General features: G+C 44.3%; 1 protein-coding gene across 17 annotated transcripts in view; it reads left to right on the top strand.

The window, feature by feature from the left end:
• The first annotated feature begins 548 nt into the window (after positions 1-548).
• Positions 549-18,415, top strand: part of LOC121878757 (tropomyosin) — a 59,118-nt gene continuing 41,251 nt past the window's right edge. For 6 of the 17 annotated variants that reach the window (XM_042385151.1, XM_042385145.1, XM_042385155.1 and 3 more), the window contains exons 1-3: positions 549-686; positions 14,060-14,223; positions 17,109-17,234. In XM_042385151.1, coding sequence (XP_042241085.1) covers positions 14,110-14,223; positions 17,109-17,234 — 240 coding nt within the window. In that variant the 5' untranslated portion in view covers positions 549-686; positions 14,060-14,109. Of the gene's footprint in view, positions 687-10,374; positions 10,450-14,059; positions 14,224-16,739; positions 16,866-16,925; positions 17,052-17,108; positions 17,235-17,335; positions 17,462-18,415 lie in introns of those variants that run through there. The other 11 variants (XM_042385148.1, XM_042385156.1, XM_042385163.1 and 8 more) reach the window with 6 other exon arrangements.

Here is an 18,415-nt window from a genome sequence, read left to right as displayed (position 1 = left end):
TGTAATTTTGTAAGGGTTGTGGTGGGTTGTTGTAATGGGTTAAGGAATGGGTTGATGTGGGTGATTTTTTAACATAGGAAATAATTGAAGTGGATTGGTTGTTCTTAGAGGAAGGGGGGGAGTATTGGAGCGTTCCCGGTTGAGGTGGTTGACATAGTATACGATTAAGAGAGTTGCCCTGGGGTGATGTGGCTTGGAAATACATCAGTTGTAGGTAGATGAAGAGGTTGGAGTAGGTCAGTTTAAGGGGTTAAAGCAGGTTAGTTTAAAGGGTTAAAGTTGGTCGATTATGAGTAAGACGAGGATTGAAGGAGGTTGATTTGAGGACACGGGTTGAATTAAGCTTGATGATAAATTGAAGTGGTACTCAAAGGTATAGGAGGGTGTTGAAGTAAGTCGGTTTAGAGGGGGTCAGGATGAGGTGCATCCCCCCCCCCCTTGACGTGGGCACACGGTTGCGCATACGACTATTTTTACGCGCCAGTTTTAATGTCTGGCAACGCGAACATTGGTTCCTGTCAACTTTTGGCAAAGTGGGGCGGGAGCGTGGCACTAGTGCCCGTTTGGGGCAAAGTAAGGCGATCTTGGCGCCGCACTCGGCCTCCTCGAAGCTAAGTTAAGACCCGTGGCTACGACTCGTCCTCAGTCTCCTCCCGGCACTCCCCAAGGCAGGCCCACGGTCCTAGGTACGCTCCGGTCCCCGTGTGTTGTGTCTTCTATGTGCTTCTCAAATCTTAGTGCTCCTCCCAGTACCAAAAATCGTGAAAACTGCAAAAAAATCAAATCAACAACTTTCCAGGAAGGTCCGTCCGTCTCCGTCCATTCTACTTCGCCCGACAAACGCTCAGGATTTATATTACCTCATTTTTAAGTGTTCAAGAAGCCTTCCCTTCTGCCGTGGTTGGGCGTGAGCTTGAAGTGACCCCGCCCGACCACCAGCCCGCAGGCCCGGGAGTAAGCGGGTGGCGCGGGTCATCCACGGACCCCAACTAACCTAAGTCAGGAAACGTTTGTGACAGGAGGCGGCGGCTCCAGTGTGTGTGTGTGAGGGTCCACATGGCCCTACCGGGACTACTATCGCGTACTTATTAATGTCCTTATTCACAGTGACCTGAGGGCCACAGCACTGCCACGACTGAGAGTATGTGCAAGGCGGGTGACCTCACATGACCTAGCTTAACCCTGGGGTCACCTGGTGTCAGCAGGAACATGGGGAGGGACGGGGACATTAGGTGGTGTTGTGCCGGCAATATCGTGTGTGTAAGTGCAGCAGTGACGGTGACTCATCACCCGGTGACACCCGATCTGCCTCCTGCCCCCACCCCTCCCCATCCTCTCTCCTCCACCTCCCCCACCCCTAGGCGCCTCAGGTGTGCAATACCGGCAGCATCACCTGCCCGGCCTCCTCAACCACCACCAGGAGTTGTGGGTGACGCTGTAGGGCACATCACACGCTTTAAGCTAATCATTCATGTAAATATTCAATTCTTCTTGCAGAGTTTGAGAGGGTCATTTATCTCAATCTTACCTGATGTAATTTACTGCAAAACAATTTAGAACAACATTTTACTCTTAAGGGTAGGCTTTCTCGGGTATTTCCTTATTCTCTGGGGAAGAAACGGAAGAACTTTTTATAAAGCGTGTTGGATGGTGGATCTGTCATTCGTGTGGACATAACTCACTAAGGGACGTTGTCCTTCTTGGTGATGTTTGGGAGAACATCTCAGTTAAGGGAAACATTATCCGAGTTACGGTTCACCTGTAGATGGGATTTTTTTTTTTAATTAGTTGAAATTAAGGGGTTGTGTGGGGCGTTATCTTACACCATGGAATATTTTAAAGCTTTCCTCATATGAATTATCACTTGTCTGATGCTATGACGTTATTTTGGGCTTGAGGTCAACATATGGAGCATCAGTGACGCGGAACAAGTGATCCTTGTAGTGTGTGCTAACCCTGAGGTCCACCATAGACGGTTTTCACCAATATGTTCGCTTCCTCAGTGAACTTTTTCATGTTTGGTTTATATTTAGTGTTTATAATGGCCATAGAGAATCGTGATTCATTGAGGAAAACATTTTGAATTAATGGATTGCAAAGACGATACGATATAGGAATTGTATAATTTACTTCACATTTATAAAGTAAGAGTAAATTGTGGTGTTGATGAAATTTGAAGTAAATTAATTAATTAAAGAATCCATCCTAAAGTTGACTGGATAAACAAATTGATCAAGTATTACTGTTTACATTGTGAATGATGATGTTGGAGTCGGGATGGTGGAGAGGAGAGAAACAGGGAGAAGTACACCTGATAAAGGGTAATTAACAGAGGTACAAGTGGGTTATCTGAAGGAGGGTAGTTAAAGATAGCCAGGTGGGCGTGGAGAAGTGCGCCTGCGCAGTGTGGGCGTGGGTGGGCGGGCTGGTGCCGACACCAAAATAGCAGACGTTCGAGGGGAGGGGTGTTGGATAAAGGGGGGTGGGGGGACCGCGCGCAACCTCCACCATATGAGCAGCGCACGCTAGGAATAACCCATCTTTTGTTACACGCCCACCATCACGCCCACGCCACGAGACACATGTCACTACACTTAAATACTCACACGCCCACACTTAACGCCCAAATACTACCCCAGAAATGAGTCACTCCTGTACTGACCACATAATTACCCACACTTATGAGAGCTCTTTGAAGTCTGGCACTTTATGGCATTTCCTGACACTGCTTGGCACTTCCTGGGATAGCCCGACGCACATAAGTAATACCACAAGGAGAGAATGACTATAGTGCCTGGCATCGTTTGGCACTTGTGAGAAGCTATGCCAGTCCCTCTTGACACCTAACACCTAATTTTCAAAACAAGTCCAACTTTTGATTTTGAACGTTATTATTTATCACTAATAATATTTCCCTTAAACGACTTGATTTAGAATTGTGTGAATAAGGAAAATTGGCTTGAAAACTAGAAAAGAAAGAGAATTAGTGAAAGATAAGAATATAGATAGATAGAAGAGAGGAATGAGATAATGGTGATGAAAGTCGACTCAAAAACAGATGAATAATAACAGTAAAAATTGGATGATGAGGAAAAAGCATCAGAGTGAGGATGATAATGGTATTTGACCTAATGACTGAAAAATGATTTTTTAACCCTTTAAGAATGATTAAACCATCGTACTCAAAGGGTTAAACCATCGTCCTCAAAGGGTTAAACCATCGTCCTCAAAGGGTTAAACCATCGTTCTCAAAGGGTGTAACCATCGTTTTCAAAGCGTTAAACCATCGTCCTCAAAGGGTTAAACCATCATCCTCAAAGGGTTAAACCATCATCCTCAAAGGGTTAAACCCTCGTTTTCAAAGGGTTAAACCACTTCTCAACGGGTTAGATAATCGTCATTAAATAGTTAAAACATCGTACATAATGGGTTAAACGATCATCTTTAAAGGGTTAAACCATAGTTCATAAAGGGTTAGAATATCGTCCTCCGAGGCTTAAACATTAACCATCATCCTGAAAGGGTTAAGCCATCGTCCTCAAAGGGTTAAGCCATCGTTCTCAAAGGGTTAAGCCATCGTCCTCAAAGGGTTAAGCCATCGTCCTCAAAGGGTTAACCCACCGTCTTCAAAGGTTAACCCACTCGTCTTCAAAGGGTTAACCCACCATCTTCAAAGGGTTAACCCACCGTCTTCAAAGGGTTAAACAATGAATGACATACACAAGACAAATAATAATAACGAATGGCTAACAGAGAGAAGCGATAACAATAGCCAAATAGTAAGAAGAGAGAGATAGGAATAAACGGGAGAATAACGAAGAGAAGAATAATTGAGATAAATAACGATAATTAAAGCATAAAGAGTAAAATAACGTAAAGGGATGTACATTAATAGTGATAATAATGACATAGGATAGAATGAAAGATAACATAGAGAAGAAGAAAGAAAACGGATGATGAGGGGAATAACGCGGAATAGCGACAAGGGGCAATAGTGAGGGAAAATGTATCTAAGAAGGGCAAAGGGAAGGGGAGGAGGGTAGATTGGTAGGAGGGCAAGGGAAGGGGTGGGGAGGGTAGATTAGGTAGGAGGGCAAGGGGGAAGGAGAGATGAACGTTGTGGCAATATATGGTGTTAGAAAAACCGTGTAAGAGATAGCATGGGTGGTGAGGAGGGGTGGGTGGGGAGGAGGGGTGGGTGGTGATGATGAGGGGTGGAGGGGTGGGTGGTGGTGAGGAGGGGTAGGAGGGGTGGGTTAGTGGGTGGTGTAGGCTGATGACCCGGTAATGAAGTGATGAACCCACCTGCCCACATTCTCCCCTTCTACACCCCCTCCCCCACCCCTCACGTTAATATTTCCTCCTCTCCCTAACTGGTGATATGAAGTGACACATCTAACTCCCCCATATAAAAAAATCAAAATGGCGTCGAAATTGCACAGAGACTTTACCGGAGTTAGATGCGTTAATTCTCAGTTACAGAAGAGAAAACCTAACCTAACCTACCCTACCCTACCCTATCCCACCCGAACCTATATCTTACCCTACCTTAACCTAACCTAACCTAACCAATCTTACCCTACCCCTACCCCTACCCTACCCTACCCCTAACCAATCCTACCCTACTTTACCCTGTCCTAACCAAACCTAACCTAACCCAAAGTATAAATTACAAGTACCTAAGCATCGTAAAGGTAATGACTTGTAACTTTAGGTATGATAAGGGAATGAGAAAAGGTATGATAAAATGATATAGGATAAAAATTTACCTAACTTTGAACTTTATTTTAGGAACAGAAAGAGGAAGGGAGAGTGACAGATTAGACAGAGAGACAGACAGACAGACAGACAGACAGAGAGACAGACAGACAGAAAGACAGACAGCAGCAGACAGACAACAGACAGAAGAAAACAGACAACAGACAAGTACAAATTATGGATCTCATGATGTTTGGTAACCCTCGCGTTGTTTAGGTTAGGTTAGGTTAGCTTTTATGTTAGGGTTTTGTTTTTGTGTTAGATTTGTGGTTGGTTAGGTTAGGTTTGGTTAGGTTAGGTTTGTAGATTTGGCAGGTTAGCATAAAGGGTGTTTAATCATCAGGTAAAATACTCGGGGGTTCCTAATCTTCAGGTGATCCCAGAGAGAGAGAGAGAGAGAGAGAGAGAGAGAGAGAGAGAGAGAGAGACATATACCTGTGCCCGGTGCCAGCCTACCCACGTCATGCCCTCATACCATAACCATCCCTCGACCCATTAAAGATCAGAGTGCAATCAATTCGTGTTATAACAGAAGGAAGAGAAGGTGGGAGGGAGGAGGGGTAGGTGGGAGGGAGGAGGGTAGGTGGGAGGGAGGAGGGGTAGGTGGGAGGGGAGGAGGGGTAAGGTGGGGAGGGAGGAGGAGCAGGTGGGAGAAGAGGAGGGTAAGGTGGGAGGAAAGGAGGGGCAGGTGGGAGAAGAGGAGGAGCAGGTGGGAGGGAACGAAAAGGTGGGGAGGAGGGGGGGGAGATGGTAAAGACAGGTGTGAGAGAGAGAGAGAGAGAGAGAGAGAGAGAGAGAGAGAGAGAGAGAGAGAGAGAGAGAGAGAGAGAGAGAGAGAGAGAGAAACGAGAGGGAGTATAGAAGGCTTGCCTGGCACTGATGAAACTCGTGGCACCCTGGGTATTTCTGGCACTAGCTGGCCGGCGCCCAGGGTGGCACTCCACCAGCACCAGCAGCGGCAACAGACACCCCCACCCAGAGTCTAAAGAATCCAGCGAGTTCTATTATTTTAGCCTTAAATGGTGATGTGGGGACGACTCAGGCTGGCTCACTTAAGTTATCACAGAATATATATTTTTCTCTTAACTGAAAATCTGAGAATATATTTAACTGACTCACTTAAGTTACGACAAAAAAATAAACTCACTTTTTTCCCATAATATACCTGTATATATCTACCTGGTGAGGCCTTTAATTAGTGTAACAAACATCGTAGCGAAAATGGCGTCAAAATTGCGTCGAGACTGTCGTAGATACGTTCGCTTATCCCTAGTAAGGAGGAAATAAAACCGGGTCTTTAACCTCTTGAGTTCGATAACATAACCCCTTGAGTATTATAAGTTAAGGGACCTTGAGTACGATTCTTACGATAATTTTCCCTACGTATAGTGAGTGAGAGGAGGGGAGAGGGTGAGGAGAGGAGGAGTGGGGGGAGAATAAGGAGGGAGGGAGAGGAGGGAGAGAATGGGGGTAAGAGAAGGAGGAGGGTAGAGGGGGGGAGAAGGAAGAAGGAGGTATGTTAAGAGAGAGGGGGGGAGGGGCTAGGTAGGAAGAGAGGAGAGGAGGAGAGGGAGAAGAGGGAAGAAAGAGGTAGGTAAGTTAGGGGTGGTAGGTAGGTAGGTTAGGGGGTGGTAGTAGGTAGGTAAGGGTGGTAGGTAGGTAGGTAAAGGGGTGGTAGGTAGGTAAGGGGTGGTAGGTAGGTAGGTAAGGGGTGGGGTGGAGGTTAGGGGTGGTAGGTAGGTAGGAAGGGGGTGGTAGGTAGGTAGGGGTGGGTAGGTAGGTAAGGTGGTAGGTAGGTTAGGGTAAAGGGGGTAGGTAGGTAAGGGGTAGGTAGATAGGTAAAGGGTAGGAGGTAGGTAGGTAAGGGGTGGTAGGTAGGTAAGGGTGGTAGGTAGGTAGGAGGTGGGGGGTAGGTGGGTGGTGGGGGTGGAGGGGAGGGTAGGTAAGGGTGGTAGGTAGGTAGGTAGGTGGGGTTACCTGATCTTTTTTCTCAGTCTAATTGCAATATCGAGGTCACTAGTTATATTTACCACCTAGCTCAAGTAACCACCCCCCACCCCGTCCCTAGTTAGATGGATAGGCTTTCACGGTGCTCCAGTTAAAGAGAGAGAGAGAGAGAGAGAGAGAGAGAGAGAGAGAGAGAGAGAGAGAGAGAGAGAGAGAGAGAGAGAGAGAGAGAGAGAGAGAGAGAGAGAGAGAGAGAGAAGAGAGAGATACACAAGGTTTCACCTAAAGTTTATAAATACTGTTGTTTAGTTGGTATATAGTAAACACATCTTAAGTCACTTTTCTCAATCGTGGAATTTATACGTAACAGTCGATGGGAAAATGCAGAAATCAATGACGTCAGACACACCAATTGATGACGTCACGCAATCCAATCGGTGACGTCGTGTAATATCCAATTGATGACGTCACGCAATCCAATCGGTGACGTCATCCCCCATGGCTCCTGCAGGTCATTAACTCTCATGAGGACACGACGCAAAACAACTTCCTTTCTCACAAGGGTTGGTGTGGCCCGGGTGATGGTGTGGCTTTACTGATGGTGATGGTGTGGCTCAAGTGATGGTGTTGCCCTTGTGATAGTGTGGCCCGAGGGATGGTGTAGCTTTAATGGTGTGGCCCTGGTGATGGTGTGGCGAGGGTGATGATGTGGCCCTGGTGTAGCTAGTGATGGTGTGGTATTACTAGGAAGGGAAGAGGAGGAGGAGGAGGAGGAGGAGGAGGGAAGGAAAGAGAGGAAGAAGGGAGATAGAATGGAGAGAGAGAAGGAGGGAGGAGGAAAGAAAGTAAGGGAGAAGGGAGTGTCAGTGCCCCCACCTTGCTTGGCTCTCCCGGCATTCACACTATACATGGAACTGTTCAACCTGGCATCACCCCCCTCACCTCTTCCTCCTTCACCCTCACCTTCTCTACCTCCAGACTTCTTTCCATCATTCTACCCTTCCTCCCCCAACCCCCCTTTCATCACCTCCTTTTCCCCTTCTCCACATCCCCTTTCTAACCTTTCCTCCCCTTCCTCACCCTTCATCTTTTTCCTCCTCACACCCTCCTCTCCCCTTCCTCCCCCTCCTCCCGTAGATTAGTTAGGATAGCAAAGTTTAGATTAGGTTCGTAAGAGCAGTGAGGTTAGACCAGTTAGTTAGGTTAGGTCAGTTAGTTAGGTTACGCCAGTTAAGTTAGATTAGACCAGTTAGTTAGGTTAGGTCAGTTAGTTAGGTTACGCCAGTTAAGTTAGATTAGACCAGTTAGTTAGGTTAGGTCAGTTAGTTAGGTTAGGTATCCTCCAGCCAGTTAATATTCCCATATCTCAATATACTCTAATTTTTTACGAGTCAAATAATTGTAAACAAAAATCGAATTACGAAAAATTCCAAATCAAATCGTAAAACATTGGCATTTGAAGGAAAATTCTGGGACTTTAGATAAATTCTGTCGTCTTTCAGTACATTACGGTTCTTGTATAAATTCCAGCGTTTTTGGTATTGATTTTGCTCTGTAAGGGTTTAAATTCCATATTTGGGGTAAATTCTGGAGTCCTTTGTCTAAATTCCAGCTTTTACTACATTCCAGAGTTTTTGATAAATTCCAGGGTTTGGCGATATGTTTCTGGGTAAATTCTGGTGACTTTAATAAATTCACTTTCGAGGTAAAATTCCGTCGTCAATAAAGTAAACATTATCATCTTTTAGCCAGATTTTGACATATTTGAGTCAGATTTCGGCGACTTTGAAGTATATACTAACATTTTTGGCCCAGATTTCAGCTTTTTTGAGCCAGATTTTGACAGTGAAGTAAAAAAAAAAATCTTACTCAGATTTAGACGTCCTGGAGGCAAACAACATTACTGAGAGAAAAAAAATCGGGGCGTCTTCGGTTAAATTCCAACATCTTGAGAAAATTAGATGGGTGGGGAGATAATGTGTGTGTGTGTGTGTGTGTGTGTTTCAGGAGGAGGAGAAGAAGGTGGAGGGAGAAGAGGGTAAGGTGGATATCCGGCGACCTTGGTGTGTCTTAGCTCCCCTTCCTCCCCTCCCTCCACCTCTTCTCCCTCCCTCATTCTCCAGTGATCACCCCCAACACACACACACACACACACACACACACACACACACACACACACACACTGTTTCCACCCAGATCCTCAGGTGATGAGTCTCTCTCTCTCTCTCTCTCTCTCTCTCCAACATTGCAAGTATCAAGGTTGACTTCAAGTTGTTTATTCTTCATGCTGTGTTTATGGGGTCAGTCTACAAGCCTTATATAGACTGTTTGTTAAGATCTCTCTCCTCTCTCTCTCTCTCTCTCTCCTATACACTCAATCGTCTACTCCCATCCATCCATCCTCCTCCCATCAATGTAGTAGGATAGAGTTGACGATCCCATTTATTACGTAGACAATTGAAAGGTTGTGGGTTGAGTGATACGGGAAGTGTGTGTGTGTGTGTGTGTGTGTGTGTGTGTGTGTGTGTGTGTGTGTGTGTGTGTGTGTGTGTGTGTGGAATAGACGAAGGAAAGAAAGATACATATATATGAAGATTGATAGACAAACGGATAGATATACCGAAAGAGACAGAAAGAGATGGGGGTAGATTTAAAGACAGACAGGCAGACAGACCTGAAATATAAGACGGAAATATAAGACGGAAATATAGACAGAAATATAGACAGACGGAAATATAGACAGATAGACAGACATATAGACAGATAGACAGACATATAGACAGAATATCCGAGAATACCTGTACTTCCTTGTATTTATAGTGCCGTTGGTTTTGTTGTAGTGAAGACGTGTACCAGGAACGTAGTCTATGTACAAACTGCCTTGCGGTGTGCGGAATGAATGGTGGGAGGAAGAGGATACTTACATGTGTGTATGTGTGTGTGTGTGTGTGTGTGTGTGTGTGTGTGTGTGTGTGTGTGTGTGTGTGTGTGTGTGTGTGTGTGTGTGTGTGTGTAGTGTCTAGGGGGTTCAAACAATCGTGGGAGAATTTTAAAAAACACTGACCTGACAAGAGGTTAGGTTAGGTTAGGTTAGGTTAGGTTAAGTTAGGTTAGATTAGGTCAGGTTAGGTTAGGATGCGTCTTGATGGGTTGTATTACGTCGATGTTTAGTAGCAACAAGTTATACCAAGTTGAATTACAATGTGACGAGTCGTGGTCAAATTAAAATGAAAATCGTGTCAAGTACATTAGGTCGAGCTCAACCGTGGAACATTTCGTAGTCAAATTAAAATGAAAATCGTGTCAAGTACATTAGGTCGAGCTCAACCGTGGAACATTTTATTAAGCTGTGATGAGCAGGAAAATTGTCGTGTCTGGTCGTACCATTCACGTAGGTCATCACCCCTACGACCCATCACCCCACTCCCGCCACCCATAACCCCCACTGTGTCTCAGTACCCCTCAATTAACCTGAATTTCAGATCATGTTTGGCTGAAGTCCACAGGCAGCGGAAGCCATGACGTGACGTACACTGTGCTGTTTTAAAAATACCCACCGGGGGGTCTTGAGCTCGCCCCCTTCACCCCTTTGGCCCTCTCCTGAGGTGCCCCTCGGTGCCATGACGTCATAAGGGGAGGAGGGGGGCGTTTTAGTAGTTGGCTGAGGAAAGAAGAGGAGAAGGAGGAGGAGGAGGGAGTGGTTCAGTTGAGCGCCACCTCCCCGTCAGCTAGCACCTCCTGAACGTGGGTCGTAGTCGTGTTGAACACCTTGGTGTACTCTATTGTGAACGGTGTTTAGTGGTGTTGAGCGGTGCTGTGAACGGTGTTTAGTGGTACTGAGCAGTGTTGTGAACGGTGTTTAGTGGTGCTGAACGGTGTTGTGAACGGTGTTTAGTGGTGTTGAGCAGTGCTATGAACGGTGTTTAGTGGTGTTGAGCAGTGCTATGAACGGTGCTTAGTGGTACTGAGTGATACAATTACTGAGCGGTATTATGAACGAAACTGAACAAGTGGCACCACATTAATGCTCAATACATGTGTGTGTGTGTGTTCAACTTACACTTACGTCCACTTCTTGTACAGCATTGAGCACACGACACTCTGACTATGAGGAAGTGTTCGTGTACACCCGAACACTTGTGCCACACCTATAAATATTGCAACTGAACACCGAAGTCTTTTATGGGGTGGAGGAGGAGGAGAGGCAGACGAAGGTTCGCCCGCCATCTGCCAGTAAAGGCGCTCTTTTTATGGCACGAGCCTCAACCCACCTTAACCCCCCTCCCCAGCAGTGCCCAGGCTCGACACTGACGTCACGATGGGGAAGGGGAAAGGGGGAAGGGGAAGGGGGAAGGGAGAAGGAGAGGGGAAACTTTGTGGGCCTGTACTTGGCTGACCTGACTTACTTTTTTATCCTTGTATAAGTCTACGTCCATTTTGAGTTCATATGAAGTTCTATAATTACGCAATAAATGTCCAAAGCGTCACCCAAGTAGATGCGTTTCTTTATGAAGCTTTGAGTATCCGAGCGTGTTCAGTAGGGAGTCGAACCCCTGTCTCAAGGATCACTCACGACTCCCCTCCCCTCCCCTCGACAAAAAGGACCCTCAAATCTCAGCTGATCGGTGTGTCGTCACGTGTTTGGTTCCCCTCCTCTCCCACCCTCATAAGACACCAGTGCTTAATAATGGCGGTTTAAAGGACACTACTTTATTATCTCGTTGATGATTGGTTAAATATACTTCATGTGTCAATCATTTGCTTTTGGTGAATCATTAAAAGATTATTCAATTCCTGTCCTTTTAAATTAGGATTTGGGGGGGATTAGAAACGTTATTGAAAAAGTTTGGTTGATCGTAGTTGAAAGTGTTGTGGTTCTCTGGAATGATTTATATTACAGTTTTTGTGGTTGAGTGTAGTGCAGTGGCCTTACTCTCCACCAGACGAAAGCCGCGGCTGTGGTTGTTTAAACAGCTTTACAAGTCCCTCTAAGTCATGTGGGGTTTTGTTTAGTGAGTTAATACCGAGATTTATCGTATTCAGTGATCGCTTTCTATGGGTGTATTCATGTCCGTCCGTCCGTCCGTCACTAGGGAAAAAACACAAGCAGTGAGAATTACCAGACACTGAGATATACAATTTAGTCCTTTATTTTTCTACACCACATCAACAGTGACCCCCACACAGACGGCCATTGGTCTCGACACACACAGAGCTGCAACACTCTCTCCCTCCTACACGGTTTACACCACCCCAGACACCTCAGTAGTCTTAACAAAACCCCAAAATGGACAAATCAATTCATAGACGATGACGAAACGCTGCCTGAGGGTGACAGTGAGCACAGCGTTGCCAAGACTAATGAAGAGATGGTTTTGTCTACTGCTACCTTGACACCCCTGGACCCTCATCTCACCCCTCCCCCCCCACCCTCCCCCACTACACCTCAGATTACAGTCGAGTGCCCAGGAATGAGGGAGGAGGGAGAACGCCTGCATGTGTGTGTGTGGGGGGGAGGTTTATGTGGAGGGAAGCATGTAAGGTGTAAAGTCATGTGTGTATGTAGGAAGAAGATGGTAAGGTGTGTGTGTGTGTATGTGTGTGTGTGTATGTGTGTGTGTGTGTGTGTGTGTGTGTGTGTGTGTGTGTGTGTGTGTGTGTGTGTGTGTGTGTGTGTGTGTGTGTGTATGTGTGTGTGTGTGTGTGTGTGTGTGTGTGTGTGTGTGTGTGTGTGTGTGTGTGTGTGTGTGTGTGTGTGTGTGTGTGTGTGTGTGTGTGAGATGTACAACAACTTGGTGCTTCATAAGGTCGTGTGAGATATAAACAAGTCTCGCCTTCATAAATACATTAAAAAAAAAAAAAAGTTGGTCCATTTTTCCCTGCAGTATCTCCCATCTTCTTATGAGGATGATGATGATGATGGCAGCCAGAGGTCATGAACTCTATGTGTGTATATGTGTGTATGTGTATATGCTCTAGTCACAAGTCTAGTGTTTTTACCTCCTCTTGAGCAACACACGCAAGCAATTATCCTCGCCTGCACCCTACCTGCCACACCCCCTACACACACACACAAACCTCTCTATCACACATTACCTAAACAAAATACAATATGCAGGTAATAAATCTATCAAGCCTGCCACTGTGAAAATAAATCATTGGTATGTAAAATAAACAAATAAAACACGTTAAAGGAGAAGAAAAACACGTCTACATAAACGAGTCTTTGTCTCCATCGATGAACTAGGTATTTTTAAAGAACATGTAAGGACCCCACAGTGACGTAACTCGCCCCCCTATTGGTCTAGACCCCCCCCCCCCCAGATAGTTTTTCGCGCGCCCACTCTCTCATGTAAACAAATACGACTTCAAGCTCCGTCACGGATCTCAGACGTCATTTTGTTCATCATTCCTAAGGCGATTTAGGCATAATATTTTTATTTCCTTTTTTTTGACAATCGGTGAGGATTTATCATAACTACAGTACATTAGCGGTAGTTTAAATCCATAATTACATGGTATCGTAATAAATAATAAGAAGTGGAAATCATGTGTTTTGTACAGTGCATTTAGACCGTTAGCGAAGAACAGTGAACAAAAAAATCGTATGCATGAACTTGGTATGAACCGTTGCCTAAACCCTGACCTCTTTACACACACACACACATTAACCCTCACACGCTCCCATCATAAACTAGTATAACATTCCCAGGCAAAATATTACATTACAACCCCATAAAATACGGGATTATTATAGCCTCTAATTTACTTCTTTATCATGCACACACCGTCCGACCATTTACCATCACATCTAATATTTCATTATGTTAGTTGTCCCTGCTTTGAAATAGTACACCACGTCGCCCCGTTAGCCTGGGAAGCACCTCTCTGGAAAAATTTTTAAGTTCTGTAACGTGTGTGTGTGTGGCTGGGTGGCACGGTGGCGAGAGAAGCAGTCACTATAATTATTTGTAGTATCTCGCATGACGACGCTCACACACAGGGAAGCACACAAACTCTTGAGATGTAAACCGCGTTATCATATCTCTGTCTCTACCATTCTGCTGCTGTGTTAATTTATCGAGTTGTTGAATGTTTGGAAATAGACGGAGGAGCACTAAATAAATATATTGTGTGTAAATGAACATCCACGTATCTATAATGTTAATAAAATACTCTTAACGTTCGATCCGTAAAGCATTCATTATATCATCATCGATTTTTAAATGCATTATGTCGCCTCTATTCATTGTAAAACTGAAAAAAAAAATATATATATATCTACTCCATAACTCACACTCTACAATGTTTACCACTCCACAACGTTGCTAACTCGGTTCTCGTTCTCTTCCAGCGTTCTCAGTTCTTTTTTGTTGGTTGGGAAACTCCTAAAAAACCGCCACCATGGACGCAATCAAGAAGAAGATGCAGGCGATGAAGCTGGAGAAGGATAACGCCATGGACCGGGCGGATACCTTGGAACAGCAAAATAAGGAGGCCAACATCAGGGCTGAGAAGGTAACATCCACTCCAGCATAGGCCTAACACCATCACCTTCCACCCAGCAGTTAGGATAGTCCATTATTTTTAAAGAGGGTGGATGGTGGCTAGGAGGAAAGGAGAAATAGCAGTCGATAGGTAATGAAAGGGGATAGTGTTGAGGAGGGATAGTCTTTGAGATATAGGGTATTTGGTATATATTCAGGAACTGTTATCTGATATCACTGAGATAAGTCATTCGTAATGTTCCTGGGCTAGATAGCGAGGATTACTCATTTAGAAGATTACAGTATTTGGTTAGGTTAGACAATTAAACATGTCAATGGAAATAATAACACAGGGTAAGGGAGAAGCTATGAATTACCTTTTACGAGTTATATATTCATTAACAAGTTATATAGGAAGATGAGGCTATTTACCGTGTTATAGAGATAAAATTCAACCTTTTTAAGAAATTGGGGTTTTGACAAATTACATTCAAGCTTTAAATTTCGACATAATAATTTTTGAATAGGGTGCCAGCCAAATCAGCTCGTCCGGGGTTTATTTTTATTAATATGAAAATACTCTAGCCGTTAAGATAATAAATAACCTATCAATGTTTTCATTATCTTTATATTTTAAGATTTATATCCATTTGTGTTGTAGATTAGGAAAAAAATTACTTGTTTATAAATACTTAAAACTATTGATACAAGACAATTTCTAAAGTTAAGTAGATTTGTCATTTAAGTTCTCTGTATCAAGTAGTGTCTCAGTCAGTCTTGTGTTTATGTTATTACACAGTACCCAGATCTAGTTATGACGCAGCAGTAACTTGAGAGTCAACAATCTCTGCCCGTCTGTCTGTCTGTCTGTCACTATAGTCTTAGTCTTTGTTTACTATAGTCGAGGTTATTATGTATGTTTACCTTTCAGTTTGATTTTTTTTTTAGTTAATAGATGTCGATTTTTTTTACTACTTATCCAATATATGACGTTTAATTAGACTAGATTTTTTCCAAGGTGTATAGAAAATAAAGAGGTTTTTTTTCCTATATACGACAATGTTTTTGGAGGAACTATCGACACACACCCATAACGTGTAGTAACCGTAAGTTAGAAAAAGAACTAATGAACACAATTGTAACTTTGAGAAGCAACAACATAGAGAGGGGGAAGACCAATAGCTCCTGACCATCACTTCTTTATACTGTTTTAGTCGAAGCTACACATTATGTTCATTGGATCACAACATACAGTCCAAGTCGCCAGATCATTGGTCGTCGGCAGCGTTTGTCGGGGCAGAAATGTCAGTACTAACGTCACATCGCATTTGTATATGGAGTAAAAAAAAAAATTATCAATGAGGATTTTGAATTATATGAATATTGATTTGTTCTGCTGACTGACATCCCCTTGACGCTGCCATCTTGTGATCTGGTGTGATATAAACTACAGGATGACAGGTGAGAAAAGCATTTAAATGTTCCATAATCTGGACACTTCCTCGCCTCCCTGCTAGCGATAACATGTCGTCCTGAACTCAATATCACTGTCAATAAATACAATCTGGTTCTTGTGGACATATAAATACATTTACAGTTTCTAAATATGAGTTCCGGACGAAGGTTGTCACTCCGCTGCTGCACGATTGCTACTTTTAATGTTCCTTACTGTGGCTTATGGTGATCTCGCTACAGTTTTGGCCATGATCGTTCTCGTTCCCTCGCTACTCGTCAAGTCCTGATCATATATCCAACATCTTTTATTATGCACCTTATCCAAATATCTAATAATTGATCTTTCTACAAACAAGAATAACTCACTTATTTTTTTTTTGTTTCCAAGGAGCTTCTTCAAATATTTTTTCCCAACCTTTTTTCCTCAGTTCCTCTTCTTAAGGACAGTTTCTCGAACACATTAATCAATTTAATGCTGTATGGCAATGGAGGGTACTGACAGTGTCTCCTTTGTTTCAAATTATAATAAACAAATTATTTTGTTGTTAATCAGAACACAATGTAAGTTCGGGAAACTAAGTCAATAATATATTCCAAACCATCGTCCTCCACCTCGTCGCTCCTCCACAAATTCCCCAAGATTCGTACAACATTTTTACCCTGACTGGGGATGTGAGAATGTATCTCTTTACGGTAGAGTCTCAGTGCAATTTCGACGCCATTTAGGCTATATATGCATTCATACATCTTTGGTTCAGGGAAAATTTAAAGTACGAATATTTGTATACCCGGGTCTAGGGCATTGGCAATTTGTCTAGAAATTGTCCACTGTGATGGGCTCTCAGGGCTGCCCTGGGTAGCCCGTGAGGTGCCAGACCCTTACCATAACTCCCCTGACCTCCTTGAGTCATGGAATACTGTTGGGACAGTGTACCTACCAGTGCACAAGTAGGTACACTCTACCATGCCCCCCCCGCCCTACCTGCTCTCCTTTGCCTGGTGGAATAAAAATCTTTTTACAAGTTTACCTCACTATCTCCTCACTGTCTCCCGCCACCCCGTAACCCCACTCACCCTGTAATGCCGCTGTAGGCTGAGGACGAAGTGAACAAACTGCAGAAGAAGATGCAGCAACTAGAGAACGACTTGGACCAGGTTCAGGAGTCGCTGCTTACCGCTAATAACCAGCTGGAGGACAAGGACAAAGCTCTCTCTAACGTAAGTGGTTTCACCTTGGGCGCGCTCCTTCGCCCATTAATCTTAATAGTTTTATCCTAGGCTGAGGACGAGGTGAACAAACTCCAGAAGAAATTGCAGCAGGTGGAAAACGATTTTGATCAGGTTCAGGAGGCGCTCCTCTTGGCTAATAACAACGCCGTCGAGAAGGACAAGGCCCTGTCCAATGTAAGTTGGTAGACGGAGGTCACACCCCGTATACTCATTCCCTTACGTTTCTCCTAGACCGAGGAGGAGATTCGCATCACGCATAAGAAGATGCAGCAGGTGGAGAATGAACTGGACCAGGTTCAGGAGCAGCTCTCTCTGGCTAATACTAAGCTTGAGGAAAAAGAAAAGGCTTTGCAGAATGTAAGTAGGGACGATGTCAGCTGCTGCCGCCGCTGCTGATCAACGCTTATTCACGCTATTTTTTTCTTTTCTTTTCTCGTCTTTGTGTGCCAATTACCTAGTCCGAGGAGGAGGTTCACAACCTTCAGAAGAGGATGCAACAACTTGAGAACGACCTTGACCAGGTGCAGGAATCGCTGCTGAAGGCAAACACCCAACTGGAAGAGAAGGACAAGGCTCTCTCTAACGTAAGTGGGGCTAGTCCCAGCACCGTGGCTGGGGCACCAAGCCCTCACAACCCCCAGCTTGCCCGTCCACAAGCTACTAATCGACAGTCTCGCGTAGGGCTGTGCATGAACCTCTACAAAACAGCCCACTTTAGCCTCCATTATGCACAGTGGTGCCGAAAGAGGATTAATGTCCTACCCCCCAAAAGCCTTAGTGCCCAGAACCTAAAAATGAGTATGTTCTTCCAATCAACACGCGCCTTCTTCCGTGACTGTCCTTTTCGAGGTGGGCAGTGCCCTTTTCTCGGGGTACTGACCACCACTACCACCAACCACCACAACCACCACCATCATCGACGTGTATCCCAACCACTCCGGTTTAAATGCCCTTCCAGTTCAGTCAACCAACTCCTCTGGTTGAGTAAGAAGCACGAGACCCTGGCCGCCTCACAGATAGGTTCAACTAACCTTAACCTATAACCTCAAGGACTATTTTTTAAAACAAAGTCGCCCCCAACATGGAACATCTTTCGTTTACATCATGTTAGATCGATGTCCCAATACAAATATAAACTCACTTTTTCATCCCTCCATACAAACAGGCCGAATACATCATTTTGATTCTTAAATATAATTAATTTTGACACCAGCCTGTTATGTATAGAGTTTTCTCCTCGCAGTTTTACCGTTTTATTACATCACATTAAATAACAAAAATGAGACAGTTGCCTCATATATACCAAAGTATTTTTTTATTAATTAAGAGAATTTGATATTTTTGCTTAAATTACAATTTTTTTACTGCTCTAGATTGACCATTATAGTCAGTCTTCGCCGACAAGACTGACTTAACTGATAGACTGACTATTCCTTCTGCATCAGGAAGTAGTCTCGGCAACCTTTATTACGCCATTTCACAACCCCCCCCCCCCCTTCTCTAGCACTTCAACCAACCGCGTGATATTTCCCTTACCA

This window comes from Homarus americanus, unplaced genomic scaffold (genome assembly GCF_018991925.1).
Source record: "Homarus americanus isolate GMGI-L3 unplaced genomic scaffold, GMGI_Hamer_2.0 scaffold2558, whole genome shotgun sequence".
NCBI lineage: Eukaryota > Metazoa > Arthropoda > Malacostraca > Decapoda > Nephropidae > Homarus > Homarus americanus.
This window is presented reverse-complemented; position numbering and strand designations above follow the sequence as displayed.